The 13,300-nt window shown below is 32.4% G+C and overlaps 1 protein-coding gene across 1 annotated transcript; it reads left to right on the top strand.

Moving 5' to 3' along the window:
* The first annotated feature begins 4,487 nt into the window (after nucleotides 1-4,487).
* Nucleotides 4,488-8,518, top strand: LOC111368460 (50S ribosomal protein L25-like). The gene is made up of 3 exons (XM_022989695.1): nucleotides 4,488-5,074; nucleotides 6,405-6,534; nucleotides 8,065-8,518. Exons 1-3 carry the CDS (start codon nucleotides 4,502-4,504, stop codon nucleotides 8,283-8,285), a joined length of 924 nt encoding a protein of 307 aa, XP_022845463.1. The 5' UTR covers nucleotides 4,488-4,501; the 3' UTR covers nucleotides 8,286-8,518.
* Nucleotides 8,519-13,300: the final 4,782 nt, after the last annotated feature.

Raw genomic sequence — 13,300 nt, 5'->3', positions numbered from 1 at the left:
AATCGTGCATCCTTTCGATGGGCAGCAATACTTCATTTTCGCTAGCCTGTCACTGACCCCTCGCTCGAGCGAAAGGGTCATGTTTTTTACAAATTTCTATCGTTCACCTTTCACTGGATTGTCGATCGAGCGATAGGCCAAGGCGAGAACATGCCATTTCCTCTTTTCTTCCTTCCAAATTTGGACCTCAATTTCTTATTCATTCATAATTGATTTCGAGATTTCAAATATACCACGATAATCTGCTCGACTAGTAGAACAAGTTGGTTTATATACTTTTGTAATTTGACCACTGGATCAAGTCTAAATATTCGACCGAAGTTGACATAAAGTCACACCTTTTCGTTTTACTTAACCAATTTTATGGTTATTTTTTAACCAATTCCAACAGGATTCATAGTAGTCACATTTATAATAAGAAACAATGTGTGTGAAGGTTCCTATTTGAACATCATTGAATAATTCAAAGTCAATATGGAGATTGTCGAAATTGACTTATTTTTGTCTTATTATAATATGATATTATATATATATATAGTCGAAAAAAGGATTCCTCACATCTTTCTCTCATTCAAAATCGTGCATGAGACTTTCATCTTACACGGTTCCTAAGTGATAAAAGAAACAAGGACTCATCTTATATATATATATATATATATATTCTATTTGGTCTAGATAAATACAATCATATTATAATAAGTCAAAAATAAGTCAATTTCGACAATCTCCCTATTGACTTTGAATTATTCAATGATGTTCAAATAGGAATCTCTTTATATCTCCTTCAAATCAAATATATATATATATATATATAAGATGAGTCCTTGTTTCTTTTATCACTTAGGAACCGTGTAAGATGAAAGTCTCATGCACGATTTTGAATGAGAGAAAGACGTGAGGAATCCTTTTTTCGACTATATATATATATATTCTATTTGGTCTAGATAAATACAATCATATTATAATAAGTCAATTTCGACAATCTCCCTATTGACTTTGAATTATTCAATGATGTTCAAATAGGAATCTCTTTATATCTCCTCCAAATCAAATAAAGTACCTACACCACAATCTTCTCTCTTCCATCCTCCTGACATTCGACTTGGGAAATTTTGATGAACATTTTCGTTCTCAGCGACAATTCTCAAAATTAATTACAATACTCCATCGTAAAGAGTATTTTCATTTAGAAGAAACACATTTTAAGAAATTTTAATAGGCTCAAGTCCAACAACCTTACTGAAATTTATGGTGCAAAGTTGCAAACATCATGTTTGGCTTTCATGGGAGTTAATACCTTTTGACACAGATTTTCACCACACCATGCATCAATATCAAACCAATGTCCATGTGCAAAATAACAGAACCACTAAAAAATAAAACATTCTTTATCATGGTAACTTATTTGTAAAATACATGTCATAATGATGAATATATTCTACCCAAGAATCGATTGTTCTATATGTATATATGATTTCCATAATGATTTACGTACACGTGATGTGATGAAATAAAATTGGGTTAGAATATTCTTCAACCAAATTAAAAAACTCGCTCACTCTCTTTTTGATATCTAATGAGTGTGTAAATCATTAAATAACTCATTATCTACAAGTAGTATTATTCTTTGAGCAATTAGCTGAACATGCTCCTCTTTTTGACAAATTTCTTTTGAGGTGTCTAAACATTTTACATATATAAAAAATGGGGATTAAATTTTTCCCCCCAAAATTCTTGTGCAATATAAATTGATCAAAATATCAATGACTTTAATGTGTCATATGTCAAAATTGATTCTCTTGTCAAAATCTTCCACATCACCATGCACATATTTTTCAAGCTCAACACTCTGAAAAACTTAATACTCTATTACCACTTGTTGAGAATTGGATCAACTCTTCAATTTGTCCACATGATCCTTCTTCTAAGAATTTATTTAGAAGCCATGAAATATGAAAGTAGAGGAGAAAAATGGCTCAATAATTTGTATAATCATTTAACTTTCTCACATACCCTAAATTCCCAAGACTACTCCAAAATATTTATATCGGATAAGACTATAAAGGATCTCAAGTCTCAACCCAACCTAGTCAATGACTATCTTTGAACTCTAGAATCAATTAAAATATCGAGGGAAATATTCTATTTATAGGGATCTAAAAGAAAATTCTTTTGATTTTTACTAAGTGTCCATTTGATATAACTTTTAAAACGTCAAACATAGTTTTTAAGATTCAAAAGTTACTTTTGAACCGTTTGACTAATTTTATAAAAGTACTTTGTATAGTTAAAAGGATTTTTAGAAGAAATTGATCAAATGCGACTTTTTCTAAAAATACTTTTGGAATAGAAAGTTCTTTTAAAAATTAATTTCCAAATAAAAATTAAGATAGCCTCTTCCAAAAAAAATTCTATAGAAAACAAAAACAAAAGTAAAAATCATGTCAGATGGACAAAAAATAAATATTTAGCAAAAGTAAATGAAACTCAACGAAGGCTTAACCAAATTAAACTGCATTTTCAATATCTTGGCAAAAAATAGTCTAGGATAAAATCTAAATGGAAATGCATTGTCCTACAGTATGCAGATTCTCGACCATCATAAGATGTGTGACATTTTCGTGTTCAAGAAAAAAACAAGAAATAAGTTCTTACTTGGAATAGTTTAAAAAGTTGCTAAAATTTTGTAGTAAAAAATAACAATTAATTTTAATCATATGTCTTATGGTAACCACAATTTTTATTACTTTTCAACCATAGACTTCATCAATTTTTATTTTTTTGAAAATTTACTATTTTTTCTTTTATCAAAAGTTGTCAAACAACTCCTAAATCTCGTCATATATTGAGACGTTCTACATTTGATGACCATTGTGAAATAACTTTATAGTTTTTATTCAATTAATTCTCCACCCATCACCTAAATCTTCATTGATTAATTACTTTTATTTTTGCTAATGAAAATGATAGTTCTATTGACATACCTCGACCTAAAATACTTAGTACCAACAAAACTTGAACTTTAGTCTAGTTTAGATAGTACAAGTGTTGGGTTAAATGCATCAAATATCATCCAACTTTGAATGGAAGTGCATCTAGGTCACTCATTTTCAATGTGATGTAATCAAATCACCCAACTTTAAATTATATGCAGATCTAAAAATTACTTGAATTTTTTTGTCAATTTAACTAATAACCGCTAACCTGGATATTAAAATTAAAAGTATGACTACCGTATCTATTGACATCGCACAACAATGCATATCACTCATCTTAAAATATTTTCTTAGAGAATCATATATACTCAAAAATACATTTTACATGTCATTTATTCATTATTTTCAACGTAATGTTGGCATATTTTTTGGTTAAATTGCTAATAGTGGATAAAGTGCTAAATCTACAAGTAAATCGAAGTGGGTGATTGATTTCATCAAATTGGAGATGAATAGCTAGATCTATAAGTAAATCAAAGATGATTTTTTTGATTGCACCAGATGAATGATTAATGTACACGTTCGCTCAAAGTTGCCAATAGTGTAGTTAATCGTCAAGTGTTCGTATGCAGGAGCAGACACAGGGGTGTGTATGGGTTCACTTGACCCCCCAACTTTTTTTTTTTTTTCAAATTTTTACGTTTGTGTCTCAATTTAATTTCATTATGAGATGTTAAATGAAATCGAAATATTGTATTCTTAATATCATTTCGAAGTGCTCACAACCTAGTTTTCTACATTGTTAATGGTGCTTGAAATGGTCAACCGTAACAAATGTTACAGCTTGTGTAGGTCATTCCAAACTATTATTTCAAAAATTTCGATAACACGCTACCTTTAAAAATTTTTTGATGATCGTATGCTAGTTGAATTAACAAAGCGTCTATGTCATCTTGAAGCTCATTTCGAAAATTACATTGTAGTCATACCGAATGGTCTAAACAAATATCGAAAATAGTTAAAACTGTGTCAAACATGCTTTTTAAAAATAGACCTATAACTCGTATTTTATTAAAAAAAATTCAATTATTATTATTTTTTGCTATACAAATTTTCAATATAATTTAATCATTTTATTAACATATTTTGCATGGGATGTGAAATTAATTTTTTTTGAAATTTTACATCCGAATAAGTCACACCCATGAAAATTTTTGGATGTAAAATTACATGGGCTATATTTCTTTGGATATAAAAATTTCAATGAAAATTTCTTTACAATTTTTTTGTAAGTTTGATTGTGCCTCTCAACTTCAAATATCTGCGTCCGCTCTTGTTCGTATGTATGGACATTTTGATCGTTATTGCCAGCCCAACAACATTTATTTTTGTTTAATAAGTGCGAAATGAAATAAAGAAAATGTCTACAAAAAGAACTAAAGATAGAATGTGAAGAGAAATGTAAAAATGGAACCTTTACCAAACAGCTACATTTTTCTACTCCCAACTAGTAGTATTTATGTCAATTTCTCTCCTAAAAAACACCAACTTCATATCGGGCGCAAATGGTTTCACACTACCAAGTCATAGCCCAATCTATCTCTGTCCCAAGATTCTCTCTCTCTCTCGTCTCTCTCCATCATTCACACAGCTTAATCTCAAACCGCCCAACTCCCCCCCACCCCCCGGCGCCAACTCCAGCCCAAATGCTGATCCGACGCTCGCTTCTGAACCAAACCCACCTCCACCACCACCTCCGTCGCATCTCCACCGCCGCACTTCTCGAAGAACCGACCCCCACTTTCGACCCCACCCAGCAACTCACCTACCTCGACAACCTCCCAAGACCTGACCCCAAGTACGATGAGATCATTCACGCTATTCCACGCTCTATCTCTGGTAAGAATATCTCGTCCAAGGAGCGTAAAGCCGGCCGCGTGCCCAGTATTGTTTTTGAGCAAGAGGATGGCCAGTACGGCGGCAATAAACGACTTATTTCGGTACAAACTAATCAGATAAAGAAGCTCGTGAATCATATGGGCCAATCTTTCTTTCTTTCCAGGCTTTTTAATCTGGAGGTCCGGCCTGAGTTTCAGTCCGATGAGCTCATTGAGAAAGTCCGGGTCTTGCCGAGAAAGGTAAGAACTTGATACTTATTGTCTTGTCCATCAATTTAATTCAATAGTGTGGCAATTTTGCATAAAGGATATGATTATATGATCGTCTAAATTCGTGAATATTCATTTTATTTGTGTGTTCGAATTTATTAATTTTATAGTCTTTGTTGAAGATGATGGGCTAGTGTGTTTTCTATAATGGATTTGTGTTGTGATATTGTTCATGTAATGCGGGTTCCCATTTGAGTTATGTACCTCGTTGCCTGATTTATATGGTTGTCTAAATTCACGAATATCTTTTATGTATGTCTACAAATTTTAATGTCCATGTATTATTTTAATGAATGTGTATGATCTTTTTTATTGGTATTGTGGGTTCCCATTTGAGTTGTGTACCTCTTAACACAGCAAAAGTGCCCCCATTGATGGTTTTTAATTTACATATGGGGGCTTACAGAGGAAAGCACAGATTTGAAGTGTGATGGATACTTGCACATTAGAGACTAAGCATGAAATTAGAATATATATCCCTTTACGGACTTGAGTAATACCATCTAGTGTATTGTTGTCTGTAGTAATATCTTGAAGTACGGTGGAGCTGTTATTAGATGGAAGAAGAATGCTTAAATAACTTGCAGAGTATTGGTAATATGCTCCAGCATAATAAAATTAGTTGCAAGCTCCTGCTTCATTTGCATAACTTTTGTCACATTGATCAGTATATTTAAAGTTGAAAGATTAGGATTCTTGTGTCCACAAGCATTTGCCCTTTCGCTATCAGGAAAGTTTCAAGTGTTTCAAACTTTTTCTACTATAGCTTCAGGAAATCCTTACTATAAAACTTTGTTTCCTTTGCTTCCAATAATTCTTTTTTATTGCTTACCCTAAAAAGGTTTCATCATTATCATGTGTTCAATTCATTTTAAATTGATGATAATATAATAAATCGGCAGAGAATTGTCTTGTTATGCTTTGAATCTGGTTTTACTGTGATCTTCAGAAGGATGACTTTGTGATTATTAGTATGAGTAATGATATTGATTGTGAACCATTAAAGGGGGAACTAGTTTGTATTCATTTAAAATTATATTCATAGCTGTACTTTTCTAAGGTACCAAAAGGATCTTTGTATGGAAACTCTCATTACATTTGAGGCAATTTAGAAAAGATTAGCATGCCCCTGTATCAAAATGGCTAATAGAAAAATGGCCCAAATTAGTTCTGTTGAAGGAAATTCTGATGATTAAGATTTCTTCTATAATGTAAATCCTTTCAAGCACATTATGTAATGTATATACATATAGAATTGTGGGGTTTTGTATACTAATTTAATCTATCTTGATTGTATCAGCTTCATCTACATGCAGGCACGGATGCGGTGCTTAATATTACCTTCATAAGAGCTCCATCTAGTGCCTTATTAAAAATCGATGTTCCCCTTGTGTTTAGAGGAGATGATATATCTCCTGGGTTGAAAAAAGGTATGTAGGAAAAAGAAATATAATCTCTTCTCCTATTGCCTTGTTTTGCTGGAGTGATAAAATGCTTCTAATCATTTAAGGTGCTTCCTTTCTTATTCACTCGACATCCAACTTCATAATGAGGATGTTTGGCTAAGTTTAAAAAGTACGTAGAGACATACTTTTCAAAAAGTTACTTTTCTAATTAGTTATCTTATCTTAGCATCCTTTATCAGACTTCTACTACAGCACTTTAATTTAGACAAATTAAGATTATTACTACTCTGGTTCCTGGTTTTGAGTCGGATGTTTCATAAAATTCATGTGAATCTTTTAATATTGGCCAACTAGATCAAGGATCTCTCTAGGAGGTTGAGTGAGTCAATTCATGTCAAATTGTTGTGGTGCTTGCTTAAATGGAAGTCCTCTTTATTATGATTTACACAAGTAAACTGGTGTTGTTGGGTCTTATTTCTTCATGGCTTTTGTCTCTCTCTCTCTTAAAAACTTTGATTCCTCTTTTGATAATTGGATTCTATATCTTTAGAAACGTGTTTCCAAAGTGCCCATAACAAAGCAGGAATATTGACGTTTTTGGCTAAATGGCTTGCATAAAGTGTTTAAATTTTATAGTACACGTTTATAGTTAACGATGGTAACCAACCCCTATTCTAAGCCTTTTCATGCAGCACGATTCACAAAGCGAGAAATAAAAACTAATGAAGAACTATCCTAGATACGTGTTTATTATCATACTAGTATATGACTAGTTAAGACTTGCAAAAGTTCAAAATTCTGTGGAAAGAGTGACACTTATTTCTGTAAAATTTAAATGTCCAAACAACATTATCCTATTAGGCTAATACTATAAACATCAAAGTCATCCCCTGTTTCCATACTTTTTTGCTTTAGTCATATATAAGCTTACGGGTATCTAAGACAAGTTCACTTCGTGTATACATAGACACTGATGACATAGTTTTTGTTGATGAGACTAGGATGATAATAAATCGTAAGCTAGAACTTTGGAGGAGTACTTAAGAATCTCAATCTTTTAGGTTAGTGGATCTAAGATGAAATAAATGGAATTTCCTTTTATTCTGAACTCACATGTATGAAAATTTGAACAAAATATTCATTTAGCGTTCTAGACTTGGTGATGCATCATGGCTTGATAGTAACAGTTACTACATTGCATATTTGCCCTTTTTGTCTCTTTGGCCGTACTACTAAACATATATTTTTTTTACCCCTCTTTTGCCTTTTTTCCTAGGATATTCCTTTTCATGTGGATCTTTTTACGTTGTATTGTCTGGACATGTTTGTTAAGCAGTATTTGATACGAGTGATGAATATAATAAAAACAAAATTTTAATTTATTTCTTCTTTAGGAGCTCGGTTGTCTGCAATTTACGCCATTCCTCTGTGTAAATAACAATCATTAACATATTCACCATCAAGAGTAACGATGAGTCGAAGAATACCAATCAATTCACCTTACCAAATATGCCATCTTTGTCTGATATCAAATTTCACTTGACAAATCTGCAGGGTCGTATTTGAACATCATCAAGAGAACCGTTAAGTTCCTTTGCCCTCCTGATGTTATTCCTCCCTATATTGATGTTGATTTGAGCGAGTTAGATGTCGGCCAGAAGATAGTGATGGGGGACCTTAAAGTTCATCCAGCTCTGAAGCTGCTAAAACCTACGGATGAACCAGTTTGCAAGATTGCAGGTGCAAGGGTTTCTGAACAAAGGAAATCCAAATAAATGCACTGCATTCGGCCAAGATTTTCTTCAGTAGATTTTTTATTTTATATTTTTTTTTAAGTTACAAAATTGACGATCATGGTTCTATGCCTTGTTGAGTTGCCATAATTTTTCCATTTTATTATTTACTAAAGTTGTTTTACCTTACTAGAGAAATCGCCATTTGGAAGAATTTTTTTCCTTATTTCATTGCTAGAGACGGGAAGTGATTAGGTTTGGGTGCCTTTGTTAAAGATTTTCTCATGTTTTCATGTGCTCATTTTCAAGGCCTTAAAGCATGTTTGGCAAAGCTTAAGGAAAGTGAAGTATTTTAAAAGTAGCTTTTAAACATAGTCAAACATGTATATATGTTTGGCTTATTAAAAAAACTAAACTTAGTCAAACATGTATACAGTGTAAAATTCGGTTTGGTTTTTGAATTAAAGAAATTTTTTATTTTCCGAGTAATTCTTTTTTCGCATTTCAACATTCATCTCATCAATAATTAAGAGAATGCTATGGTACCTGCAAAAGAAGTTGAATCTCAAGCGTAATTCTAGAAAAGGAGTCAGGTTTGTACATATTTACGTTGTGAGTTGGAATCCGCCATTTGAATTTCCCATCCAGAACTGCAGGCTAAACAGAAAAAAAAAAATAAATCATAAAAATATTTTCAAATATTAAATGGGATGGATGACCTTTTCTTTGTATTTTGTTAATATATCCATAGTATTTGAAATTGCCAAAAACAGCTTGGTCAATCTCAAATTTATTAGTATAATTAGTATTGTTTAAACTTGCAATTTAATCCACTAACATTTAAACGAGCAATCAAATTTTAATATTAAAGCTTTCACGAGTCATCATATTGCATGCTCATGTTAAGAAATGAGTCTCATATTGATTATTAAATATTGAAATAAGCATTCTTGAAGGAGAATAATAATGACGTCAAAGAAAGCAAAAGCAATTTTCAAATTAATAGTGAGCATAATGGAACCAAGAAGGGATTGCAAAAAAATGAAACAAATTTCAATAAATCAAAAAAAAAAAAAAAATGGAATGACATGGCCAAATTATCCAAGAAAACACTTCGTAGAGTTTTCAGTAACTCGATCATGACTTCACTTGACACGGATCTCTCAATCCATTTCGCTCCCTCAATTGCAGTTCAGATCCTGTACGGCATTGGTAGCCAAATTAATCGACATAGTACAATTCATATCAGCAGATTTCTTCCTTTTTATAACCTTCATAAGATGAACTTTACCTCGCAATTTGGCCTCAACAGAGAGAGGCAAAACCCCAGAATGATTGCCTGCTGAAGAAGAATTTATATCATCAATGATATAAAATCTTTTAGTTGATCGTGCCTTAGCCCTTGATTCTGGGATTACAAATTGCCCTATAGTTACATCCCCATTCTTTATAGTTGCCATGGTGTCATCAAATTTGTAGTGCCCAAAATTTCTGTTCCTTACAAGAACTCTTGCAGAAAACCTAATTTCACCAGTTCCATTGGTGCTGCTGATGCTTACGTCTCCCAAACGGACCTATTGAAGATAAAATTTGAATAAGTAAATGTTTTCGTTCTTACATTGGGCACGCATGTGTAAAATGGAGTGTTGAAGACAAAATTTAAATAAATAAATGTATCTTATGTCTAACATAAGGCTTTAGTTGATTTAGTTCAACACAGTATCAAAGCAGTTTTTTGCGTTGAGAATATTGATAGCTACATATTTATGAAAAGTTGCGCATAAATTATACTTTTGATGAAAATGAATTTGACACGCACGTCAGGAAGCATTTGGTAGAAAATATTTACGAAAATAAGTATATTTTATTTCTTGTAGTTTAAGCATTTTGATGGTTTAGTTCTACCTTTGGCGTTTTGACGCGCATCACAGTGAGAGCAAAGACGAGGATTATTATGGTTTGAAACACGGCGTAGAGAGCAATATACGCAAGGCATTTCAGTCTCTTCTTCTTCTTGAGCTCATCGTCATGAAAGCAATTGATTCTTCATCGCTTCGGGGGCAGGCCCAGTTTTGGAGTCAGGCGAATGAGGCCTACGCCTCAGGCCTAGGTTGCAGGGGGGCCTCATTTTCAACCCAGAATTTTTTTTTAGTTGAACCAAACCCAGTGATGAAGAAGAGCAGCCCACAACTTCAAGCCCAGATCCAATATCCTTAGTTTTAATCCATTTACCCAACTTATACATCCATAAATCATAATCCATTATCCATAATTTACCCAAAATTCCCAATTTCCCAATCCCCAATCAAAAACCCCTTTCTCCCAAAAACGCTCATCTGAGTAGTCTGTCTCCTTCACAGTGTCGTCAGTCTCCTCTGACTCTCTTCTCGTCATTCTCGACTTCCTCATTTCGACTTCCAGATTTCCTCTTCCTTTGAGTCATCAATCATAGTCCACGGAGTCGGACACCGTCATAGTTCACACCGATTTCGTTCCGCTGTAGAGCGTTCCCAATTTCCCAATCCCCAATCAAAAACCCCTTTCTCCCAAAAACGCTCATCTGAGTAGTCTGTCTCCTTCACAGTGTCGTCGGTCGCCTCTGACTCTCTTCTCGTCATTCTCGACTTCCTCATTTCGACTTCCAGATTTCCTCTTCCTTTGAGTCATCAATCACAGTCCACGGAGTCGGACACCGTCATAGTTCACACCGATTTCGTTCCGCTGTAGAGCGCAGTTCGCTATTCACCCCTGTTAGCAAGCAAGTGCTTGGCAGTTGGCTGTTAGTTTAGTATGTTAAGATTATTAATTCCTTTTGAGTTATATGATTACATTTACATTAAGTATTCAACTATTCATTTATGGCTTTTGCCTTTTACTTATTTTAATTTTGATTACTTGATTTTAATTGATAAATGCTCTTTTTCTATGTTACTGTTAAATACTTAAATGTTAATGGGTTAACTGTTATCTAGTCTAGGATGGAGCCGAGGACCTGAAAATGCTACAACTATGTTTAATGATTATTGATTAATATATAATTTGTTGTACAAGTTTGAGATGAAGAACTCTCAAATCTCTAATAATGACTAATGTGTGAAATAGTTTATACTCAATTTCAATAACGTAGTTTGATAGGTAAGGTGTGAGAATATATAGTTGAGAACTTGAGATATTATTATGTCAATGAACTCAAGAAAAGATATCTTTAGTTTCTGCAACCAGTATACTAATTTGAATTAATTTATTTTGTTGATGAAACTGTTTTAATTGTGATTAGTTCTTATTAAATGTGGTATTGCCCTAAGCTTGATTAAATGCGCGTCTATTTTTAAGTATTGATGTTTGATGTTAAATTTTTGTTTCAGATTCGTAAATTATGATGATGGAACTCTCGAGGGTGTGATTCCACATTTTTCAATGCAATTCTGCTTCCCAAGTAAGCAGTGGCTTTCCCTAACTTGTTATTTAAGAAATTGAAAATGTTTGGAGCCTTGTCGGCTTATATAATTGCAGCTTGGTTAGCTTATACGATTGATTATTATATGATCAACTATGTCAGAAAAAAGATAGAATGGATTGGCTATGTTATCAATAGAGAAAGAAATGGTTGACCAGCTAAACTATTCAGATTTTATTAATGTTTTTGCCTCTAAAATAGTAAGACAAATAGTATTTAACTAATTGTTTGAAATATTGTTGGTTTTGTTATTTGATAATATATATTTTTTATATAATATACTTGTTTTTTTTTAGTGTTAAATTTTAAGTTAGCAATAAGCTGCATGATACACCGTTGCATTTATGTTGATTTCGGGAGGGAGGCCTAATTTATATGTTTTGTTTTGGACCCCAACAATCACAGGACCGGCCCTATTTCGAGGCATGACACTGGGGCGGAGCTAGTGGATATTTCTGCTGATACTTCTTTGCAGCCATATTTCTTTCTTGTTCTCTGAATAAAAAAAGCTGGTTATTTTCTTCTTGAAGGAATGCCCGAGTATATGAAAATGAAAATGAATGTATTTTTGGGACTCATAACATGGTCAATATTTGTGCATAGTTTTCATAATTATTGAGGCAGATTCGTGGAAAATAAGAAATAATGTGAAATTTAAGAAAAAGGCGAAGAATAATTTGTGAATTGACGCGTACTTTTAGAGGAACTCATGACTTTGTTACCTTTGTAGCCTTAGGAAAAGATGTTCGGCATTAATAATTAATATCAGAAGCTTTTATCACATAAATCAGTCAATTTTGAAAAAAAAAGAAAAAAAAAAGAAAAAAAGATTGAACCCCAGTCAGTTTTGTTGTCTGGGCTAGTGTGTTTAATCATATATCAAGTATTTGTTTGGGAGAGATTTAATAATAAAAAATAAAAAAATATCTTTTAATTTTCTTAAAACTTTTTATCTATATATTTTTCAAAAATTATTTTTCACTTAAAATTCTCTCCCAAACACTAAGGCCCCGTTTGATAGCTTTGGAATTTCAAGAAAAATGGAATTTGAATTCCATCTTTTCAATTTTGTTGTGTTTGATTGACAAAATTTGGAGTTGAATTTATTTTCCATTTTCTATGGCCACATCAGCCAATTCCACGTTTTCACGTCATTTTTTTATTTTACAATTTAAACAAATTCGAAAAATTATTGTAATAAATTATATCCCTTTAAATGACAATTCTAATGTAAAAAAAGTCAAACGAATACAAAAAAATAGATGAATTTTGGTTTTCTTGGCTGCTTTTTTTTTTTAAACAATAAAACACAAATTCTATTCCCAATACTAGTAAATTTTATCACTTTAATTGATAATTTTCATGTAAAATAAAGCCAAACGAGCAGCAAAAAATATTTTTATTTCAACATTTTTCAAGTAAAAAAATTATACCAATCAAACACAATAATTTACAATTCTCAGGAAAATAATTTTTAAGTAATTCAATTTCCTAGAGCTCGTTTCAATTCAATTCAATTCAATTCCATCTTTGCAATCAAACGAACCCTAAAAGTAGTTGAGATTTTTCTATATGTACACGTGAAATATTTCTACTTCCT

The sequence above is a fragment of the Olea europaea genome, chromosome 19, assembly GCF_002742605.1.
Source record: "Olea europaea var. sylvestris chromosome 19, O_europaea_v1, whole genome shotgun sequence".
NCBI classification, from domain to species: Eukaryota; Viridiplantae; Streptophyta; class Magnoliopsida; order Lamiales; family Oleaceae; genus Olea; species Olea europaea.
This window is presented reverse-complemented; position numbering and strand designations above follow the sequence as displayed.

What these genes read in the sequence shown, in the direction of transcription:
- LOC111368460 (XM_022989695.1), top strand. Translation starts at nt 4,502, where the DNA reads ATGGTTTCACACTACCAAGTCATAGCCCAATCTATCTCTGTCCCAAGA. An exon ending in TCCGGGTCTTGCCGAGAAAG is followed by an intron (nt 5,075 to 6,404) that starts GTAAGAACTTGA and finishes TGATTGTATCAG; the next exon opens with CTTCATCTACATGCAGGCAC. An exon ending in ATCTCCTGGGTTGAAAAAAG is followed by an intron (nt 6,535 to 8,064) that starts GTATGTAGGAAA and finishes ACAAATCTGCAG; the next exon opens with GGTCGTATTTGAACATCATC.